Here is a 17,432-nt window from a genome sequence, read left to right on the forward strand (position 1 = left end):
CATTCCTCCTGTCCCACTCCTCCCTGCCTCCCCACTTTTGCCCACCCACCTGAAAGTCAGAGCCCAATGGACTAAACATCACTGGAGTAAACTCATTGCTTTAACAAACTGGATACTAATGCGTCTATCCTTTTATTAAGTAGAAATTTCCCCGCATTATACATTATTTCCTTCTTATTGTGAAAAAAAGTTTGTATTGAACAGGGACAGCAATCAGTAGCGCTGTATGGAAAAGAAATGGGATTCTGTATGAATTGCTCTATAGTGTGTCACTCTTGGTTTTTATCAGTTTTATGACTCCTCTTTAGGGCCCTACCAAATTCACAGTCCACTTTTTTTTGTTCAATCTCCTCAAAAGATTTAAAAAATAGTAAATTTTATTATTTCAGATACTTAAATCTGGCGCTTTGTGTGTGTTGTGTCTATGGGGGGTCCTGACTGAAAAGGGGGTTTGGGCGGAGTTGCAAGGGTTCTCTAGGGGGATTGTGGTATTGCCACCGTTCTGCACTGCCACTAGCAGGGGCAGAAACGTAAGAGCAGCATGGTACTGTACGACCATTCTTACGTCTCTGCTGCTGCTCTCAGCCAGCAGCTGCCGCTTTACTGAAGGCATAAGCATAGTAGTAAGGGTGGCATAGTATTGTATTGCCACCCTTACTTTTGCTGCTGCTGCTGGCAGGGTGCTGCCTTCCCAGCTAGACACCTGGCCGGTAGCCACTGCTCTCTGGACACCCAGCTCTGAAGGCAATGCAAAAGTAAGGGTAGTAATACAGCAATTCTCCTACAGTATCCTGTGGCACCTCACCACCGAGACCTTCTTTAGGGTCAGGACCTCCAGTTTAAAAAACACGGCTCTTCCCCGTGAATTCTGTGAAGTATGGTAAAAGGACACAAAAAAACAGAATTTCACAGGCTGGACTAGATTTCACAGTGGCTGTTAATTTGGTAGGACCCTGATCATCCTATAGAATTCTGTAGCAATTATATAATTGTTTATCAAAGTATAGGTTGCTTTTGAAAAACAAATTACAAAAAAAAATGGCTATTTTGTCTTGTTCTATTGGACTTCTGCCTGCACTCTGGAACACTGGGGAAATTGAAGAGTCTGATCTGAAGTCTGTGCCATCCCCAGCATTAAAGTATATAAGCAAAGGAAAATCAGGGGTTTCTCTACTGTTTTACGTAATGGTTGGAAGAGAATACCCAATGCCCTCCTTAAGAAAGGGATTGGAGTAGGAGACTGGGGGAGAGGTAAAAGAAAAGGGAAGAAAGTAATCCAAATCAGAGACAAAAAGAAGGAAAAAGTGAAAAAAAATAGTATGAGGATAACAAGACAGAACAAAAAAGGGGAGATGGAAAGGTGCCGGTGCCCTTCATTCAGCATAGTTTTGGTGCCCCTGTTTAATCCTTTTGGTGGTACCTTAGGTACAGCTGAGGAAGCTTTACGTCAGGAGCATTTCATTTCACCTCCCAAGGGCATGGCATGCCTAGTGTGAACCCAACAGGAAGTTGAAAATATGTAAAAAAAAAAACAAAAACAACACACGCAATTTTAGAGAACCGCCGTATCAGAAAGGCAATCAAAGTTCAGTCACTCCCATTTAGCGAATATGTATCTGTCATAAAAAGGAGCAGTCTGGGCTCAGTGCTGTCATGTTTACTTACTGCCACAGGCCCGTCCCAACAGTGGGTTTTATCTAGTCCCCTTTTTATAGAGTGTGTGGATTTATAATATGAATTAGCTGCCTTTTTGCAGTTATGTTCCTGGCTTTACCTCTTCCACTCTGTTCTGTTCCTCAGGCCTAGCATGTAAGGCGCACTCGTTTTATATGCCTCATGGATGCAGGTGACCTTTCTTCCCTCTTCTCATAAGCTTTGATATATGATAGTGGGGGACAGTTGCTAAAGATACAGAGAAGGAAATTTTCAAAGGTGCTCAATACTGACCTAACTCTCTTCTCTTTGAAATCAATGATAAAATCCCCATTGGCTGAATCTGGGAGCAGAACTAGGCTCTTCAGGGTGAGTTTGCTTACATACATAGCTTTTAAGACCTGAAAGGATCATCATGACTAACTACTCTGACCTCCTGCGTGACACAGATCATAGAATTTTGCTCAGAATATTCTTGCATCAGCCTCAATTTGCTGCCTTCCTCACTTAAGCAAAATTCCCTTTTAAATCAGTGGGATTGTTGCCTCACCGTGCTCTTTTACATCAGGCTTTCAGTCTTTGTCTTCAAAGAAAAATTGTGTGAGGTTTGCTGATAGATGTGTGAGATTGTATCCGTATTGTCGCCCAATCTAGACCATGTATTAGTTCTGTTGATCACTTAAGAATTCACAGTAATCACATTGAGGTGTGGCAGGTTCTTGACCTAAGACCAGACTCGGTTTTATTAAAACTACTGCTACGTCTACACTGGCATGGTTTTCCGCAAATGCTTTTAACGGAAAAGTTTTCCATTAAAAGCATTTGCGGAAAAGAGCGTCTAGATTGGCACGGACGCTTTTCCACAAAAGCACTTTTGCGCAAAAGCATCCGTGGCCAATCTAGACGCGTGTTTGCGCAAAAAAGCCCCGATCGCCATTTTCGCAATCGGGACTTTTTTGCACAAAACAAATCTGAGCTGTCTACACTGGCCCTTTTGAACAAAAGCTTTTGCGCAAAAGGACTTTTGCCTGAATGGGAGCAGCATAGTATTTCCGCAAGAAGCACTGATTTTTTACATGAGATCGTCAGTGTTCTTGCAGAAATTCAAGCGGTCAGTGTAGACAGCTGGCAAGTTTTTCCACAAAAGCAGCTGCTTTTGCTGAAAAACATGCCAGTCTAGACACAACCACTGTGTTCAGTTGGGACCCCTGACGTGCACACTTGCAGTGCTCACACTTTACAAACTCTTCTGTGTTTCCATTAGTAATATGTTTAGCAAAGTCACAAACACTTTAACCCAGGAAGATATTAGAGATAGTACAGCAAGGTGAGTGATGAGCAACCTAGGCTAGTGAGTGGGCCGCACGAGTGGCCCTCCTTTATCTCAGAGGGCTGAAAGATTGTCCTAATCAAAAGCTTCAGGGGGCAACCAAGTTAGTCTGTACAGGAAAAAAACAACCAATGGTCTGGTACCTAAAATGTGCAGGTTGTGCTGATTGAACCACAACAGTGCTCTGGATGAGGAGGGAGTGCATGGCTCTCACAGTCAATGTTGTGTGCAATCACCACGCCCCTCACTTCATCTGTTCTTGTGTCACTTCAGTAATGCTGGTAGAGGGAAAAAAAACCTACATGGACAGAGAACAGTGGAATCAGGCAACCTGGCATGTGGGCAACTGCAAACAAAATGTTTCCTGGTGGCCACACACAGAACCCTGATGGGCTGCATGTGCCCCTGGAGACACAGGTTGCTCACCACTGCAGCAGGTACATTGGAACATCCATCCATGCACACCGTCCCTTGCAGTAGAAACTGAAATGTTCACCATTGTCTGCCTCAGCACCATGACCTTCCTCCCCTTCACAGCTTCATCATTCTGGGCTACATTTCTCTCTCCTGCTCCTCTCTCAGGCTGCAAGTCAACTTTTGTAATGTGTTACACTGACGCCCCTATGCCTCATGCATATTCAGTAGGGATTTCTCCCTTCTTCCTTATTTGTATTTCCTCACCCTCCTAATGTTGGGGGAGGGGATCTTCTAGAGTGGGCGGCCAAACTTACTGGCTCTCCAAGCCACATATGACAATGTACAGAAGCTGAAGAGCCAGGGCACACCTGCCAGAAGCTAGGCCTTCAGCACTTCTGGACAGAAGACCCAAGCCCCCCCCCCCCCCCCCCCGCCTGCTGGGGAGAAACCCCTATTGCACCATCGTCCTGCAAGGAAGAGGTTGTGAGCTTCTTCCTCTCTGCCCCTCCTTCCCCCCCCTCCCCCAGTAGTCTGAAAATGATGAAAAATGTCAGGGAGTGCGGAGGGGGTGTTTCCTTGAGCAGCACTTCAATGGTAAAAGAGCAGCCTGTGGCTCACAAGCCACAGTTTGGCCACCCGGTTCAATATGATAATTATTTCAGTTTATTATCATATATGTTAATTAGTTCCCATGGCACTTTTGTGGTCAGATATCCTTAGATATACTATCCATAGGCTGGTGAAAGGTGAAAAATGGTTTGCTATCTTTGAAACCTTTAAAATAATTCATTAGCAATGAATTATTGTAATGGTTTTTCAGGGAGCAAAGAAAATAATTAGTGGTACATTTGTATATAAACAATTATTAATTAAAAATATTGATAATTGTTATTCTTCTTCTGAGGTGCATGAATAAAAGGCAAGCACCTCAGCTGGTAAAGGAAATGGCTTTTTCAGAGCAGAATTTAATACATGGAACAGAAATGGTCTCTACAATTGGTGATCAGTAAACCGAGTTACACTTTAATTGTGGGGTTTTTTTCAAATCCAGTCCTGAGCTTTTGTTTAATGCTTAGAGCATAGTTCTGCTTTAAAGTGGCTGTGGTATTGTAAGACTGCAGGTCAAATTTTTGCTTACTTTACTACACAGTATATCCATCTATTTTATAACTGCTAGCCCTGCAAACTTTTTGTCTGGCTATGTGACAGACGTGTATTCACTTTCTGATGTAGAAAATAGACATAGTTCCTTTGTGTTCCAGAAAACAATGCCACTTTGAGGATCTGAACCGTTTTCTGCATGAGCAATATTTTTCAGATAACACTTGAGTCATTCTTGCTTCTCCTTTCCTTCAGTCCAATTCATTAGAAACAAAGTGAACCAAGAGGGGGGTATTTCACGTAAATAGATTGTTTTCTCTCATTTTTCTCCTCCCCTTTTTTTAATGTATAGATATTTGTTTCTTTTCAAAATCTGGCAGCTCAGTGAGAGATTACGGATAGCAAACACTGGAATATGTGCAATCTGCTGCTTATTCATATCATACACAGCGTTCGATAGAGTAAAAGTAGTGAGCTGGTATTCCATGATTAAATGTAATAAAACTGCCTATCTGGAAAAAGTCAATTTTTAAAAGTTGATTTTTAAAAAGATGATTGATGGAAACATTCAATAATTTGGGAGGGGGGGGGGGTGAACTAGAATTATCATGCTCTGGAAGCACCTAAAGAATAAACATCCATAATAACCTTTAAACAAATAATACATTTAAAAATATGTAAAATCACAAAAAACAATGGCAATTGCCTCGTAAAGCTTATCCAATCCTGAAATGCAAAGGAGCCTATCTAAAATACTATTCTGTATAAATCCATGGTCATCTGGGACTTCATAGGTGTTCTTATGCCGTAAGCTCAGGAAGCTTTTCAGTGACAGCAAGACTAGAAATTGAATCCAAATCACTTGAGAATGCCTTAGCTTGTAATAATCTAGGGCCTCTGACATGCCGGTGAGCAATTCTGATTCCATTCTGCGCACAGACATGCAAACACATCTATATTAATAGGTTATCTATTCTCTTATTTTCTCTGCAAGCATATGTACCCCTAGTGTTCACAATTCATAAAAAGCTAAGGAAGAAACATTTTGTGGGCCACTAGTTAAAGTATTGACCCCCAAATCATAGTCACCATAGCATAAAATAAGATACCGCACCACATACTTGAAGCCGTGAATATAAGGTTTCTTGTCTGAGTGTTTGGGAGCTATCGAAGGTGATGGGGTAGGAGAATACTGGTGTATTTATGTATAAATTGTCCCAGATAAAGTGGTAAATCCTTCTGGTGGAAGCATAACTAACTAGGGTTCTTTTCCTACATGCAGATACCAGTATTCGTGTCAATATCATACCTGCCAGTATGAAGCCCACTCATGCTATCAGACTGGCTGTGTGTATCTTTACAAAATATAGAAATACATTACATTCCTGTTTCTTTTATCAACACATATTAGAGCTGTCATTTGCTTGGATCTTCAATAAATATCCATCATTTGTACAAGAGGACAGTCGGCGATTTGTGTCTCAAGAGACTGGGCACCTCTACATAGCAAAAGTGGAGCCATCAGATGTAGGAAATTACACCTGTGTTGTGACCAGCACGCTAACAAACACCAGAGTTCTCGGTTCACCGACCCCACTAGTTCTGCGCACTGATGGTATGACTTCAGTCTGATACAGTATTAAAACAGTATTGATTAAAACAGCTATCTGCATATACATAGTTTCTAATGCATGCATTTTGTCATATGTAGAGTAATCTTTCATGCATACCAAGAATAGTAGTTTCCAATTAAAAGATTTTTTTGCAGATTTTGAACTATACACTGTATACTTAAATTATTTCTCTCCTGGGAGTACTGAGGATTTCATTGGAAGAATGCCCAGACCCACAATCTTTTAAAAAAAAAAAAACACTGTGCATTTGATCAGAAGAGATGGATATTTTCAGCCAAACTTGCTGTAATTCTATAGAAAAAGGCCGAGATAAACAAATAAATAACTAATGTTTTGTCCTCATAATTAACAGGAGTTATGGGTGAATATGAACCCAAAATAGAAGTTCAGTTTCCTGATACACTTCCTGCAGCTAAAGGTTCAACAGTGAAACTGGAATGCTTTGCCCTAGGAAAGTAAGTGTTATTAAAATGAAAAATTTGCATATAGACAATGTAATAATTTAAATATGTTGCCTTGAATAAAAACAATAAGATGTCATAGTGAATTATTCAAACCAGCCATGGCAAGCCAACACACACAGAATTCTCACTGTACTGTTAACTGTTCGATGCTAGTATAATGCTTCTTATCTTTTATAATGGATATAAATATCCATAAAACACAGTTTCTTAGAACATAATCATAGTTCTTTCCTGTTGTCCAAACTTAGCCCCTTCTGCTCTTCACAAAATGGTTTCAGAATCAGTCTTAGTGTCTGCAAATGTATTTCCCAGTTATTCTATGGTTTATTTGATAAGAGCTTTGCCAAGTATTCATGAGTTACAGTGTGAGATTGGCAATCTATATCATATAATATTGGTAGTACTTATTGACTAGGTGACTGAAACTTTTAAAAGGAGCACTACTGAAGAATGCAGATTTCAAAAGTGTTTAGTCTTGTCCCCTTTCTGTTCCCATGGAAGTCAGTCATAAAACTCCCTTTGACTTCAGTGGGAAACCAACACTAAGCTGTGTTGAAAATCCTGTTCTAAAAGATTCCTGGAATAAAACTCCTGGAATTTATAGAAAATTTTACAAGCCATGAACAGTCATCCAAGTTGTTGTGAGTAATAAACAGTCCACCCCCTTAAATAATAGTGAACTAATCACAAAGCCTATATTTGCAAATTAGTTTCTTATATAGGGCACATTAGGTAAAATTGACTAGGAAGCTTTTTTTTTCTTTAGTCAGTTTTGAGGTTTTTTAATTTCACAGTATGTATATAATGAGTATTTTAAGCAAACTTTTAAAAAATAACTAATCACACAACTTTCTTTTTAGCCCTGTGCCTCAGATAAACTGGAGAAGATCCGATGGCCTGCCATTTCCAAGTAAAGTAAAGCTGAGGAAATCCAATGGCATGATTGAAATTCCAAATTTCCAACAGGAAGATGCAGGCCTCTATGAGTGCATTACTGAAAACTCAAGAGGAAAAAACATTGCCAGAGGACGTCTCACATATTATGGTAGGTGTAGTATCTGTTCCCTGCACAAATCATATTTCTCTATCCTTTCCATACTTTAGGGACACACACCCTTACCCAATTCCTAGGGCTCAGGGCATAACTTCCTGTGGGTTTTCAGGTTCTTTTGCCACTGATAGAGCCTTACACAGTAATATTCATATTCTCTATTTATTGACAATTCCCAAGCAAGCAGAATACACATGCTAAGCATACAGTGTCATCTCACCAATCCTGATAAAGACAGGCAGACTTCCCCTGTTGGCCAGGCAAGTTCAGGCTTTCTGGGTCCTGGCTACAGCACGTAATGGTCGTGCAGAGGAGACCTTGCAGCTCTGGTCTTAGGCTGGGTCTTGAAGGTGAGTTCTTCTTCCAGGTCTTCCCTCCTTCTCCTTTCCCTTTTTGTTCTTCTTGCTGGTCTCCTTCTTGGACCTCAGTTTACATAGTGAAACTTGAGTCCTGCTTAGCTATACGTTAACCAATTATTTTAGTGTAATTTTACTAACCAATCATGTAACAGAATTACCTAACCAATCATACCCCACCACCCCCTTAGTTGATTTATACCTAGCAAAATTAATTATACAGCAGACAGAAACAGTTACAAACCAGACAGAGATCACACAGACAAACAATAGGAAAGGGAGGAAAATAATCATAGAATGCTGATTTCACAACCAGAACTATTGGTAAACTCCGGTCATCTAAAGAAGTGGGCTGTGCCCATGAAAGCTCATGATACCATCTACATGTTTTGTTAGTCTATAAAGTGCTACCAGACCATGTGTTGTTTTTTAAATTTATTGGTAAACAGTTTCTTGCCAGACGAAATGTTAATTGTTTTCTCTACCCATCTTGAGATCTGTTTCTTTATCTGGTGACAGTGACAGGATCTCATTCTCATAACCTAGTGTGACACTATTTTAATGCAATTTAGATAGAATGTGAGTATGAGACTCCAGGCTTTACAGCTATTGGCTGCTGTTCTTTAGTCTGGCTGCAGAAAAAGTCTTTAGTTTAGGCCTACAGTATGGCTACAGAAATACCATATTGTTACAAAAGCTTCAGAGGGTAGCCGAGTTAGTCTGTAACTTAAAAAACAACAAATAGTCTCGTAACAACTTAAAGATTAACAAGTGGAGTTTCACATGATGGACTATGCATACGTGGTTTAGTATAATGCCAAGAATTCCTGCAGTTAAAATTAGATGCTATCTAATTTCTACCATTTTTTTTCTTAAACAGATTTTATTCCAAGAGAATTTAAATCTTCAAAAATACAGGCTGAACCTCTCTAATCTGGTACCCTCTGAACCTGACTGGTTCTGAACAAGGGAATGTTCTGGACCATGGGAGATCAATATTGTCTAGCAGCATTACCAACACTTTCACCGCTCATTGAACTGTTAGAGGACATTTAGGGGTAAATTAGAGCTAAATAATAGCACAGAACATGGAGAGCTAGGACTGGTGGCTGTAAACAAACTTTATGGGACTGCAGGAAACCTAGCCACACCCATGAAAAGTGGACATCCAGCTAACTAAAATCATCCTGGACAACAGATGTTTCCGAACCAGAGAATTCTGGAGTAGAGAGGTTCAAACTGTAGTAAATGAGGACTTTCTCTTTTTCCATATTCAAGAGAACTGCTGGAAGCAGTACATTTTCTGATTTGGCTATTGCAACAGAATAGTTAGTTACATGAAGTTATCATTATTTTAGATACTGTCATTGATGTGTAAATCAAAGCTTTCCAATATCTATAATTGTTTTGCATACTACATGTGGAAGCCATACTTCCATTTGATTAAAAAGGCTGATTTTTGAGTATCCTTTTGGGATTATCAAATTATATTCACGGGAAAATTAAATTCCATCTTGGTTTAGAAAAATTATTTCCCAATACTCTCATGTCCTTTGTGCTTTAAAGGACCAATGAGGCTTTAAGGTGAATAAATAAATTAAGGAATGTAATCTACCCTTTGAAATGAAGAAACATGGAATTTAATAGCTGGAGAACAGCTACAGTCTCTTGTGCATTTAAAACTATACAGCCAATTGAATAGCAACAATGCATATTGGTGTTTTCTTAATGGTAAAGTGATTTTCAAGCAAACTGGTAATTGACAATTTTTGTAAAAGTCAAATCTCAGCAAATGTAATTTTCCTTAAGAGTAGCAATTAACTGAATGTATCACTGAGTGCTATGAAATGTTTACTTCATGTTAGATTATTTTAACAAAGATAGAAAATTTGTATATACAGGGATGTAATGTGGACTCGAAGATCACAGCAATATTCTTTTCAGATGTTTATTCTGTGGTACAGTACGCAAAACTTATATGAGGGTGATTTTTCAAATAAGTGGGAGAGCTAATTTCCTCCTTGTTTTCAATTAAATGAAAAAGGATAGATTGATTTTTTTTCATGTGCAAATTTCAGTTTGGAATCCTACAATAAACATTATAATACAGGATAAAATGGCTAGCCAGCACCATATTTGAGACTTTGCTGTATACATTGCTTTTACAGAGTAACTTTCATTAGTAATTTGCAAAGTCTGAAGTAAGCTAGTTAACTTGATTACAGCAGTTTTACAACAGCATGACTCCATTAATTTACCAGACACATTACCACAAACCTGGTAGAAAATATTGGTGCTCTTGACACCTAGTTGGTTACCTGCATAATTTAACATTTAGGGCACTGTTTCCTGTAAATCAATGAGGAGTCCCATGGCACCTTAGGCTAGGTCTGCTCTAGGGGATAAGTTCAAATTAAGATGCATAACTCCCGCTATGTTAATTGCGCAGCTTGAATCGAAGTATCTTTAAATCAGATTTTGGCATCATCCACACTGTGGAAAGTCAACGGCAGCATATTCTCTCTTTGACTTCCCTTACTCATGTAGAAGCAGGGCTACCAGCATCAGTGGGAGTGCCCCTCTCAGTTTGAATTAGCGTGTCTTCTCTAGACCTACTAATTCAAACCTTGGAAAATCAACTGTGGCAGCAAAGATCTTGTCTGTAGTGTAGACATGGCCTTAGAGACTAACAGATTTATTAGGGCATCAGCTTTTGAATTGCAATGGAGTTAATAGAGTCATGGGTGTATATTGTAAAAGACTCAAACCAGCAATCTGCTGCACTCTAATGGAAGATAGGTATACAGGGCACTGGATAAGTGGATTTCTCTTCCCTGAGTTAACTCATAGAGACTGCAGCCACAAAATGAAGACCGGCAGACACCTAGAGCTAGTTAATGACTTGCCTGAGGGAGCAAGCTAATTAAATATCTGCAGCTAATTAAAGCCAGGGGGGTTCCTTTAAAAGGTTTCCCCCAGGTAAGGAGAGGGGGAAGACAAAGAGTGTTGGACTGGAAGGAGGAAGTGCAGTACAGAAGTAGCTTTGTGTGTGTGAGAGAGCTGAAGAGTGGCTAGCGCAGGGGTGGGCAATTAAAAAGTAGCAGCCCACCAAGGCTAGTCCCTGGCAGGCCATGGCCACTATGTTTACCTGCATTTTTGCAGATATCAGCTGATCGCAGATCTCATTGGCTTCCCCACACCAACACAGAGACTTCTCTGAGAAGGGAGACCAGGACTATAGAGGAGTTTTCACCCAAAACCACGGACTACCCTGTGATGAGTATGGTTCAGTAAGCTGTGGACCTGGCCTCTTGTAAAGAGAAAGAGGCTACATAAAGGGCCACAGCAAGCCTGTGAGGCTAATACTATCCACCAGTAGCACAAGTCCCATGGGGCACAGCCGGAACTTTGCCACGGTATATAAGGATAACAAAAGAAAGGGGATACTTGTGTAAATGAGGCTAATCAAGTGAGGGTGGAAGTGATTAGCCTCATTTTCACAAGTACCCACTTTCTTTTGTTGTCGTTATATATACCCATGCCTCTGTAAACTGCATTCCAGTTCATCTGATGAAGTGGGTTTTACTCATGAAAGTTTATGCCCTAATAAATCTGTTAGCCTCTAACATGCCATTGGACTCCTCATTGTTTTTGAAGATACAGACTAACACCTCTTTCCCCTCTGAGACTTTCCTGTGTTGCATCGGAACCCCTACAGGGCAGTGTGCCTAAATCAAAGAAAGCTTCCGCACAATTGAAGGTAAGACTCAGATGGGACAACAAAGAACTGTGTCCTGGCCTGCCTCTGACCTTAGAACCATAAAAGGATGAAAATGTTCACTGAAAAGTCTCTATCCACATGGGGTTTGAACTCTCTGAGTTAATGAGCATTTAGCTATGTGAGATATAATGGTACAAAAGTTGTACAAGTTGATTCATTTGTTCTGTATAGTAAAATCCACATCAAAGAATTAAATAGTCAGACCTGGTCTTTCCTACTTTGGTATTTGCTCTTTTGACATAGGTAGCAAGCCAACCAGTCTACATTTAGGAAAGAGTATTTATATAACTTTTTTTGACAGTTGGAAGATTCTGTTTGTAGATTAATACTGTTCTATAACTGAAGATGTTATCTTAATGTGACTCTAATATTTCCTTGTCACTGACTGTGATATCACAGCTCAGAAATCTTTTGGGTAAAGAAAAATTATCTTAAAGTATATGCAAATTAATCTTCTAGTAAATTCCTGTGTCAATTATTCTGGAGTTACTGAAGAAGTTATTCTGTGAATTACAAGGTGAGAAATTTAGGGAAAACTAATGCAATATATTAAGGATTTAGAAAAATCATCCATCTGCTGGAAAGCATGAGCTTTGGTAATATACAATTAGACTGTATGGCTTTAATGATAGTGGGATTTGGCTGATTTTTAAAGGTTTTAGGAGTCTGAGATTTCTGAATTACTTGTATGTGGTGAAATATGCATAGAACTAATAAAACATTTAATATGATTTGCCAAGGGGGACATTTCCCCTTTTCACACAGTCACCATAATATCCTGCCCTCTTTCCTCTTCAAGAAGTTTGATGATTTTAGTAATTATGGCCCTGATTCAGCAGAGCATTTAATCTTGGGCATGACTTTAAGCATGTGCTTAATTTTCATTGACAAATCAGATTTAGGGACGTGCTTGAAGTTAATCATATGCTTAAGTACTTTCTTGCATAAGGTTGGACTGGGGCTTAAAGTTAAGCATAGTCTAAGTGTTTGCTGTTTGTGGGACTATTTGATCTGTAAATACTATAAGACCTTTGGGGTGGTAACCGTATTTATTTTTTCTTGTTAAAAATGCCCCCCACACAGGACATTGAATAAACATGTAACAGGTGTTATCATTTGGTTCTTACCAGCTACTTTCAACACTTTTCTGAAGTTGTTAATTAACATTGATATCTAAAACAAATATTCTTGATTCTTTTATAATATAACTACGATTACTTTAATCCTTTTAATTATTTCTCTCCCGAATGAATTTAATTAGGGGATGATCCAACATCACGTTATCTTATTTTTCTTTCCACAGTTCTAACATTTTAATATCTGTTTTCACTATGCTAGAGTATGTCTTCTAAACATGAAAAATTTATGACAGACATATCTCCAATTTATTATAATTTTCATGACCTAGATTGCCCTCTCGTTCAGTGCTGTATTCCTTAAAAATCAACTCATTCCATAACAGATACAGGAAACTCAGTGAGGAAGTCATTGAAACACGTCCAGATGAAGAGGTGAAAAACATTACTTTTGTAGAGAATGGAGTAGAGATAAATAAGGTTATATCTAGACTGCAGGCTTCTTTCGGAAGAAGCTTTTCCAGAAGAGATCTTCCGGAAAAATTTCTTTCGAAAGAGAGTGTCCACACTGCAAAAGCACATTGAAAAAGCGATCTGCTTTTTTGAAAGATAGCATGCACATTGATTGGATTCTATCTCACATTTAAGTTGTGATTACTATGGATGGAGTGGCCACCAGGTCACCTGTGCTTTTTCTTGGAGGCCTCTTCTTTCAGAAAAAACAAAAACACTCTTCCCCGTCCACACATGCCTTTTTCCAAAAGAGCTCTTTCCGAAAAAAGCTTCTTCCTCATAGAAAGAGGATACCACTGTCAGAAAAAAACCCTACATTCTTTCGACTTTCTGTCAAAAGAACGCAATTGCAGTGTGGATATAAGTGTAGTTTTTCCAGAAAATTGGCCATTTTTCAAAAAAAAAAAAAAAAAAACCCACCTCTTCAGTGTAGTCATATCCTAAGAGGTGACAAGATAAAATTACCTACAATTAGTATAGATGTCTGTTTTACCTTGTGCAAAAAAAGTTGCAAAATAAAATTAGTAGCCAACAAAATGAAAAGTGATCAAAGGAAATATATTTTTGAACAGAGACTGAACTTACAGAACGTAACTGATCCTGCTATTATTGAGGCACATAGCTTAATGGAGAGGCAAAATTCCCTCCTTTTTCTGTTCTTGCTCCATAGAGCAGCTGAAAAACTATTCACCTGCTCTATAACAGAAATACATTCCTATAGTGCTGGCCAGCATGTCTGCAGCAAACCCAAAACTCTGTCCACTCCCTGACCACCGCTTAGGAGAGTAGTGGTTAAATAGTAGCCCCTTATTTCAGCTGCCCTGGCCCCAACATCTGGTAAGTATGAGGTAAAAGGTGGAATTGCCCCCTTCTGCAGGTGGATAGCTCAAGAGAGATGCAGCCCCCATATAAAGTATTAGTGTATAAATTACTGGTGTTTGGAGTCTTCAGTAATGTAAGCTACATTGAGATTGCAGCATCTTTGAAAATGGAGCAGTCAAATCACATACACACTAAAGGATTGTCAGACAACCTCAGTCTGTCTTGTTCCTAAAGATTTCTTCACGTTAATTACAAAAATAAATAAACAAATTAACATTGACGAGTTGCTGAGCTTGATAAACATGAAACTTAACATTACCTAATGATTTAATTGCTTTGTTATTGAGGCAGATTGTTAATCTTTTACTGTGCTAACCATTTTCCCAGTTATTTTACAAAGTTACAAAAAATAAGTCTGCTGGAGATACTGAAGACAGTTAGTGGGTGTTGGGGTGAGTTTTCAGTTACAGAGTATGGGCACCTCCAGGTAATAACTTCAAGCTCACATACGTTGCCCAAAGAAGCAAATTGATGCTTAGCCAATTAGTTTTATGTATAGAAATAAGCTTATTGCTTCCATAAGCATGTTGGCAATTCAACTGGAGAGTGATAGCTTGAGACTGGGGAAAAATATTGTCCTATTATCTAGAAAAACGGAAATTAATATGAATTTTTCCATTTTTGCCAAATGTCAGAAAGTAATAACAAAGGACACACAAGGGACAATCAACTCACCATGGGGCTCAAAGCCAACATTCTTGGAAAGAGAAGTCAGATACATTGCAAGTACATTTCAAGAGTGTCTCATTACTGTCATGTAGCAGATTCACCACTCTGATCATATGTAGATTGCAGTCGTGATCTTGATCTGTATATCACAAGTCCTAATAAAACCACCTATCACCTTCACAGTGATTGGTCTCTTCCTTGTGTTACTGAAAAACTCTTGTCTATTCCCACTTCTTTGACCAAAGGGGTTTCAGAGCTTGGTTTGCTCTCTGTGAAACCCCAGTTCCATGTACTAACATGGTAGTTTTGTAAACTAACCAGGCCTCCATCCAAAAGGTCACTGTAATCTTTCTTCAGTAATAGGATATGGTCTTTGTTGTCCTTCTAGATTAATCCAAACATCCAAAAAAAGTGAAATACATGAGTTAATGCAAACAGGGCTGAAAGAAGAGCAAATATGCTTGTAGCCAAGATAGTCATATTCTCACTGTAAAAAAAAATAATAATAATGATTTGGGGGAGGAGAAATCCTATTCATCATATGAAGAAGAACGTAGAATTACTACTGCCATGGTCTTCCATCCATTCTTTCTCATCTCTGTGGAGTTGACACCCGCACATCTGCTAGTGCACCATTTGTTGGAAGGGTATTCTGCAAAAGAGTATCTCAGAAATCCTTACAGTCGTATTTGGGTAGATTGGATCCTCTCAGCCAGCAAGTAGAACAAAAGGTTTATTGGTTGATGGGTCACAGCATAGCACAGGATCAATGTTAACACAGGGACCAAGAGCAGCCAGTATTATTCCTCTCAGGGAGAAAGAGTCCCAGGTCCTTCTCCCCCCTTTCCTGCTCATAAGCCTCTTCTCCCATCCTAACCAAGTTGAGACTGACCGTTCCCCCAGGCCCTAGTTCCCAGCCTGGTATCAGCCTGGCCTCCCCTTTGTCTCCTTTCCCGAGCAGGAGTTGTTATTTCCTAGGCCTGTCCCTCGGGTGTAAGGGTGGCCAAATACACTTCTGTAGTGAGTCACCCCCCCCTCCTCCAGACAGTATTGCAGCTCCCAGGACAGTAGGAACCACACACAGCACACAAAGCAAAACAGCAGTACAATCCCCACTGCGTCACAATTGTGCTTTTCAGCTGGCATAGATTTAGTATTTTTTCAGCTCTAGAAGCTATTGTTCTAGAAAGTTCTTCCTAAGTTCATCCTGAGTCCAGTCTCAGAGTGAAGGTCTGGTCTGCTTCCAGTAGCCATGGAGACAGAAAACACACCAGTGTGAAAACTGATGCCAGGGCTGTCGTTAGGATTTATGGGGCCCTGAGGGCAGCCAACAAGGGAGCAATTTTTAAAGCTGTGATTTTATACTCTTGAGTAACACCCTCATGAAATATTCTTAAAGCAAATTTTAAATAAAGGTCTTGTAGACCAGTGGTCCCCAACGCGGTGCCCGCGGGCACCATGGCACCTGCCGGGGCATTTATGTGTGCCCACCTAGTCGGGGTCACGATGTGGGATAGCCAGGGAGGATGGGCCGGGGGAGGAGGCTGCATGCACTGCGGTGCCGAACTTGCACCATGAAAAGGCGTGGGGAAGCGGGAGAACCTGCCGGGGAGCGCGGTGGGGTTGCCGCGGGAGCAGGGCGGCCAGTCGGGAGGGGGGAAATGGCCGCAGTGGGGGGTCTGGCGCAGGTGCCTGGCGACGCAGCATGGGGCCGGCCGGCCGGGCGACGCAACGAGATGACGTCACCCATCGGTGCGGCGCCCGTCACACAAAAAAGTTGGGAACCACTGTTGTAGCCTAACAGTAAATTCAGAAACAAACAGTCTATACCTGGAGTTGGCAAATGCCTGTAAAATGGCTTCATTACCACTTGCATGGCTCTTTCACAGATTCAGTGTTCTGTTAATAGCTCCAGCAGGCTTTTTCACTTTTAAGTTAACTAGATCCTCTCTGGAAGAAGCAGAGCCATAGGCCAGGGATAGCAAGAGGCAGGTAGGTGGACATTTAAGACCCAGAGGTGCCCTTAATTTTCAGGTGTCCTATACAGCTCCATATTCTGTGTATCGGTAAGGATGTGGAGTGTCCTTGAATGAAAATCACAGATAAGGCAGAATTTTTCCTTTCTCGGGAATACAGCAAATGATGAACTTTACAGCTATAAGTATCAAAGAACTGGGCTACTTTTGAATCTGCTTTGTAGTACTCTCAAATGAGGTAACACAGCAGATGTGAAATATTGCACATCTATCGATCCGTCAATAATGCAAGTACTGTTGCCTGTTTTGCATAAATATTTAGGGACGCATAATGCAAGAACCATGTAGATATCCATGCTCAAGCTTTCAGCCCCCTTGAAACGTGGAGGACACACCCTACAAAGATAGTGTAAGAAGTTTTATCATAAGCTCTTTCCTTAACTTCAGTTTAATAATTTAATTTTTGTCATGTAAATAAATATGGGGATAATGAGAGAAGTTTGCATGAAACAGGGAGGAATTTGTGTTG

The 17,432-nt window shown here is 40.1% G+C and overlaps 1 protein-coding gene across 2 annotated transcripts in view; it reads left to right on the forward strand.

Moving 5' to 3' along the window:
• CNTN3 (contactin 3) overlaps window positions 1-17,432 on the forward strand; it is a 274,838-nt gene that overhangs the window by 188,521 nt on the left and 68,885 nt on the right. For both annotated transcript variants that reach the window (XM_075938655.2, XM_006113828.5), the window contains exons 4-6: window positions 5,913-6,116; window positions 6,488-6,590; window positions 7,460-7,644. In XM_075938655.2, the coding sequence (XP_075794770.2) occupies window positions 5,913-6,116; window positions 6,488-6,590; window positions 7,460-7,644 (492 nt within the window). The remainder of the gene's footprint in view (window positions 1-5,912; window positions 6,117-6,487; window positions 6,591-7,459; window positions 7,645-17,432) is intronic.

Source organism: Pelodiscus sinensis, chromosome 11, assembly GCF_052426305.1.
Source record: "Pelodiscus sinensis isolate ZL-2025 chromosome 11, ASM5242630v1, whole genome shotgun sequence".
Lineage (NCBI taxonomy): Eukaryota > Metazoa > Chordata > Testudines > Trionychidae > Pelodiscus > Pelodiscus sinensis.